The sequence below is a fragment of the Anopheles darlingi genome, chromosome 3 (assembly GCF_943734745.1).
Source record: "Anopheles darlingi chromosome 3, idAnoDarlMG_H_01, whole genome shotgun sequence".
Lineage (NCBI taxonomy): Eukaryota > Metazoa > Arthropoda > Insecta > Diptera > Culicidae > Anopheles > Anopheles darlingi.
The window spans coordinates 38,059,906-38,065,938 of record NC_064875.1 but is presented as its reverse complement, the minus strand read 5'-3'; the positions used below and the strand labels follow the sequence as shown (position 1 = coordinate 38,065,938).

Here is a 6,033-nt window from a genome sequence, read left to right as displayed (position 1 = left end):
TGCGAAGCGGCAGATTCTTCCCTGTATTTCTTCGCCCGTAAATCATCGTTATACTTCTTGCAGGGGAAATTATGATAGCCTCAGGTATGCCGTAGCCGGCTATGGCCATAGTTTTCTATCTTTACATCAGATCCCAAACGTGTGTCGGTGTACAGATTTAACATCAAACGAATCGAGTTATTTGGTTTAGAACACATTGAGAAATGATTTGTACGAAACTATAAACATAAAGCAAGCACGTTCTTCTGTCGGCTTTTGTCCATTGAAGAATTACTTCATGTATTGCGTTTTTAAATGTTTTATGAATGTGTATTTACCAGGTGTAATATAAGTCACAAAACCAATATTTGAATGAATGAACTAAATTTGAATGAAGAAAAATGCATGGAATTACTAAATACATTGGAAATCTAAATAATGATAAATGGAGAGCACATTCCATGCCTCCTAGCTGTAGCTGTTAGTGGATCATAACTGAGAATGCATAACTTTCGCCTGTTATTATAATAATCCGTGGTCTGCTCTTGTCGGACCAGTACCGCTGCAAAGGATACCGCTGCAAAGGAATGGTAATGGAAGTGCCTGTGTGCTGACTGCACGGAATCATCATCTTTGATGCCGATGAGACACGACATGGATGGTGGCCACAGCAGTAGTAACAGCATGGTGCAGCATAATGCCCGATGATACCCGATGATGGTGAGCGTATCTTCTTTTGACGTGAAAATGTTAGTAACCATTTTAATGGATATTAACGTAGATGATGTACCATACCACTTCGGTTGTTGTGGTGCACTGTGGCGGTAGGTCAGAGGATTTTACATTAACTTAACGACTGAAAATGAGGTACGAGTCCTACGACCATTCGGAACGGTTCATACTAACTAGGAATGATCAAAATGTAGAGAAAAGATAATAATTCTCTTTACTTTAAGCAATATCTTTAAAGCCCATAACATTTTATTGTTATAAACGAATTGATATTCCTTCCTCGTATTGTACTCGAAAAAAGATCTATTGTTAGTGTAGTTTCTTTTAGCGGATTCATTATAAAGAAAAGGCGTTTTGATTATTTTTGAGTTCGAATGCGAAGTGCACTGCTTAAAGTTAAAGGACAAATATCTTAATAATGATTATCTTCCAATGAACCATATCGCATTGACAGATGACCTAATCTTTTTATTGCTGGGATTGTTGAGCCGCGATAACGTACGATTATGCTACGAGTGCTTTGTTGATAACGCACTGAGGCTTAAATTGCATTCGTACAATACAATTCGGTTCGTTTCGGTATTGTTTGAAAGATAAGCAACAAAATAGGCTAGTGATAGCAACTTACTCCGATAACGTACATGTATCATTCATCTGAGCCTTCGTTATCTGAAGTACCACCATGGATGGACAGTTTATTGGAGGAAAAGGCGCTCAGTCGTTGATCAGAACCGGTGTCAGCTTCACCTTTAAGTCTATATTAACATTTAGCTTGTACTGGGCTATGTATGTGCATCACAGTTGTGTAGCTTTAGTATTAGTAGCGTAAAAGACATAACATAGACGCATCTATTCTATCCAACGGTAGCTCAAAACTTAACCAGGGAGCTGACTTTGACGGGTTTATCCTCGCCACACGAATACCACGTTCGCTATCGTGAAGGCGTACAGGGCTATCATCTGCACCATCAGCGTTGTTTTTCTCCATCGTGAAAACTAGCAGCGTGAGCAGGAGCATGGAAGTGAAAGAGCAGAGCAGTAGAACACTGATTGTATGACTGAGTTATGTTATGCGTTGTGGTGCCTTACCGGTGCATCCTTATTGGGGCTCAACTCGGAGCTCCTTTCTCGAGCCAGATATTCGAGAATCTAGAGGGCAATAGTGAAGAATGGGAAAATTACAGTTAATGACCGCCATATCTGCACCATAGCTACGGCGCACATACGGTAACACTTACATTGAACATCACGTGAGCGAGGATATGAATAGCCAACGTTCCTCCCAACAATCCGTACATGGCGTTTGATATCTTGGCTTCTTCCAGTCCAACACCGAGAAACATGTTTGTTACTGCAAGGAGGTGATGCAAGGAAGATTCGCAACAAATGGTATAACTGAGGGGTTCACTTTAAACATTCATTGTAGCCATAGCCATGCCTCACCGGCCAGGATGTACGCTAGGTTTCCGAAAACTCGATGCAGTAATTTGATCGTTGTTCGTGCCTTTGTCTGCGAAGGAGTTGCCATGCCTAGAATCGGCTGCAGAAAGCACAGTGCAAAGGTAATTAAACCAACGATGGCGTGCGCATGTGCTTTGAATTCTTCAAGATCGATGAATATGAAAATAATTGCAGCACATGTTAGCGTCCAGCAACAGCCCATATAAGCACGGTGAAACTGAAATGTGGTAAAAGATTAAATAATCGTAACAACCTTTATGCTAAATTCTGTGCACTCACAAACATCCATCGCGAAACTCCAAAGTACTGCTTGTTGGTCCATGTATTTTGGAAATATCTACAATTGGCCGATAGCAATAAGGAATCTGATATTTACTAGAAACCTTTTTCACGGGCGTTACATACCTAGCTAGTGATGTGCCTAATGAATTGAAGAAAAGCCATGCGACCACCATGAAGGTAGCGTGCAGTCGCTTTAATACGGAAGGATCTGCAAGATGCATTGTATATTGTCGCTTGAAATACAAAAATCGTTCAATTTAACCCATTGCTTACTATATTCCATCGCGTCCGGTGAGCTTTTGATTCTCTGCTGAATAGCACCAACGAATCGTTTAACGGATAGCTTCAAACTGCGCTACAGTAACATCAGGATGTCGTTAGTAATTGAAACGTCTGGGCCTCGCTGCGTTATCAACCCTTAACGCTTAGCTATAGTACCTTATCAGTCTCGTTACCAGGTGCCTAACGGAACGTTTCAATTGGTGGACGTTAATGATGTGGTGACGACCGTCAACCCTACTGATACCTGATAGGCTCTATTAACGGTATCTCAAAACGGCTGCATCATGAATTCGAACTGGAGGTTTGAAATAAAAATTTAATAAAAAAGGAATTTTTGCGAAGGTTTTCGCTATACTTGGGCGTCGAAAAGACGAACCTTTTTATCGATTTGGTGTATGTTTTGTGACGTCATGTTATTTAGTTCTAGTGCATGTTGCTCAGTGTAAAGTTGAGAATGGAATGGGCAGAACAAAAGCTGAACAGTTTTTATTAAATGAGTATTAGTAAAGAGTGTAACACTGAATGATGCAGTGATAAAATAAAGCGAGGAGCTGCACTAATAAAACAACCATAAATCCAACTTACTGACCCATTTCACCAGCATATACCGGACCGTCAAATATTGATGAGAACGCTTCCGTAGTATCGCTGCCGTACATTTCGTATCAGGCGGTGAGAGCTATTTCAGCAACAATTTCATTAACATGCTCTTGCTATAAATCACGCAAGTTCCGAACCTCGGAATCGCCGGCGGTAGACTGCACAAGATGGAGTGGGGATGGATGGAACGGCAACACTCATAGCGTCAGTTGCGATATGTAGTTCTCGCGAAGCTCATTGCTATGGAGTCGTTAGTGGGTTTTAATGCTGATAAAGATACGGCTCTCGCGCAGCATTATCTCGCGCAGCGTGGACAATAGATAGCATACCGATGGCCCGTATCAGTGAGGTAGCTGGGTTCTCACAGTCCAGGAACGAAATATGAACTGCACTTCAGATGTCATTACCGGGTGCGTATGAGGAGAGAGCACTGCGCTCTGATGGTTAGATGTTGGAAGAATCATATCGATCGGGGTGATACCGGGTCGATACTTAACAATTGTGTTAGTTGCTACTGTGTGCGATTGGCACAATTGCCACTTTCGGTCGTGCGCTTATTCGTACTGTGTATCTGAATTCGGTGTGTTTAGTTCATAATATAATAAAAGCCAATTTCTGTTGATTATCACGATTATGTTGTAAGTGTTCATTAAAGTGAATACTTGATTTTTTTTTAATGATTTTTAAACGGTAGTTTTCTGACTTATTAGCAAAAATAGTGGAAGGGTTACGCCTGCTAAGTTATATGCTTTTGCATTCTTTCTCTATTGCTATTGCTTTTGTATTCTCTTTTTCTTGCAATAGTCATTTATTTCACGCTGATGGTTCTGCTGAGCAATGTGCACTTGAGAGATTGTCAAGAATAGTTAAACCTCTCCACAGACATGTTCGTAGTTAAGGTATTCCAGCGTATATAGGATATTGCATTGACAGAATATGCAAATAGGATTAGAAATTCTAGCGTACGGGAACACGGAAGACATTGAACAGTTCAATGGGGCATTGTATCGATGCTTTTGATGATGGTTTCAATTTGCTTAAAAGTTGTACGGTCAACGAAAACGCTGCTTGACTCCGTTGGCCTCTAGCCTGGCATCGGGTCGTCGGGTTCCAGGAGGGTTCGCAATGCAAATTCCACTCATACGGTAGAGAGCATACCGAGAGCGTAAGCAGTTTCGAGTGGCGGCTTAAAGTAAATGTGTGGAGTGTAGTGCAAAGCGAAAAGACAGTACAAACAACAGAAAGAATGGAACACCCCAACAATGACGCTGATGCTGCTGTGCGGTGCTGTTGCTGTCGTTCCGGACAGTGGCATTAGCATGCATACATGCATGTGTGTGTGTGTGTCGTATTCCTATGGGTTATCCTTTTCCACGGATGCCATGTCCCCGAAAGAGAGCCCCCACGCTATTCCGAGATTCGAGATTCACAACAAAGCGCATCCTTTAAATTCGCGCATCCTTCGAAACCTCCCTTGGTGCACCCATCCTGTCTGCCATCAGGGAATTCGTTTGTTGTTTTGAAGCATATGCAAATGTTTCCTTTCATCGGGGCCTTTCCCGTGCGCTTCTCGTCCGTGTTTCTCCCTTTTTTTTAGCTATTGCTTTCTTTTTAATAAAACATCCTTAAAGGCAGGCTGCTCCTTTTTACATTCACAGTCCGCTTCGTGGTCGCTTCCGTTGGTCTTTCGCTATTTCCCCCGAGGGCGGGAGGAGCTTCTTTTCGTTCTCGTACATAGTGGTGGCGTACGTGAAACGGGCCACTATATTTACAGGAGTGTGAGGGGAACTTCGGTGCACTGCGGTCTATTCGCACAAACACACGTGATGATCGTGTTTTGTTTCACGCGAGGGCCTTTTAAGGAACCTCTCGCGTTTACACCCTCCTCCAACAAACAATGGTTCGCGCGATGGACGAGGGAAAATGATGCAACCAGTCACTTAGGTACCACCAGTGCTGGACCAGGAGTTTGTGCGGATCCTGGAATCCGGAATTGTGTATCCAGGATCCCGCAAAGGGCAGTCTGGGCAGTTGTAAGCGTAGCAAATATGAGTTTATATGTGCCATGTTCGAATTTGTTGTAGGTCTTTGGAAAGCATACGACTACCGTTGGGACGTATGTTTGCAAAAGTGGATAGTAGGCTGCGTTATATAAGCAGCAGTGTTCGGCGCTGCGTGGAAAGTAGGGCAGAGCAGAAGGGTGGAAGAATTCCCAATATCACGGTTTGCACGACGGGAGTTTTGTTGATCAGTTTCATAAGTTTATCCTATTAGAATGTACAAATGTAGCAAGATTTTCGAACTTTCATACAGGGCGAAGCTTTTGGAACTATTATAAATACTACGGTAGTTAACGTAATTAAAACAGGAATTATGTTATAACGAAGTTTGAGTAGTACCTGTCACTGCGGAATTCATAGTTAAATCATTTGCCATCAATCTTTAACAATCATAAAAGCGTTTATCAAATATCTATGTTAAGGGGGGGCTTCGGTATTTTATTTTATTTATTCGCATTTATTTTTTATATTTTTTTATGAGTTCTTATCCTTTCAAGAGTATTGTGTAAAATTTTGAGATCAATCGAAGCAAAACTGACAAAGATATTGATTTTTGAAAAACAGAGCTTCATACATTGTTCAAAGCATCTCGCAATTTTGAATCGCGTTTCCCAAAACCTACGATTTCAAAGTCGGT

General features: G+C 41.8%; 1 protein-coding gene across 2 annotated transcripts; it reads right to left on the bottom strand.

Annotated features, from left to right (window-relative positions):
- Nucleotides 1–1,361: 1,361 nt before the first annotated feature.
- LOC125957067 (putative ferric-chelate reductase 1 homolog) lies at nucleotides 1,362–2,794 on the bottom strand. 2 transcript variants are annotated; one of them, XM_049689474.1, is made up of 7 exons: nucleotides 2,728–2,794; nucleotides 2,578–2,662; nucleotides 2,452–2,509; nucleotides 2,155–2,389; nucleotides 1,950–2,062; nucleotides 1,801–1,860; nucleotides 1,362–1,707 (listed from the first exon to the last, which is right to left on the bottom strand). In XM_049689474.1, the coding sequence occupies exons 1-7, from the start codon at nucleotides 2,735–2,737 to the stop codon at nucleotides 1,615–1,617; spliced, it is 654 nt and encodes a 217-aa protein (XP_049545431.1). In that variant the 5' UTR covers nucleotides 2,738–2,794; the 3' UTR covers nucleotides 1,362–1,614. The 2 variants fall into 2 exon arrangements, with proteins under 2 accessions (XP_049545431.1, XP_049545430.1); XM_049689473.1 differs by lacking the exon at nucleotides 2,728–2,794 and having other exon boundaries at nucleotides 2,578–2,699.
- Between the last annotated feature and the right edge of the window lie 3,239 nt (nucleotides 2,795–6,033).

Excerpts from the sequence above, each read along its gene's own strand:
- LOC125957067 (XM_049689473.1), bottom strand. The coding sequence starts at position 2,675 with ATGCATCTTGCAGATCCTTCCGTATTAAAGCGACTGCACGCTACCTTC. Across the intron at positions 2,510-2,577 it reads TTAGGCACATCACTAGCTAG|ATATTTCCAAAATACATGGA; the intron begins GTATGTAACGCC and ends GGCCAATTGTAG. Across the intron at positions 1,861-1,949 it reads TCGCTCACGTGATGTTCAAT|ATTCTCGAATATCTGGCTCG; the intron begins GTAAGTGTTACC and ends ATTGCCCTCTAG.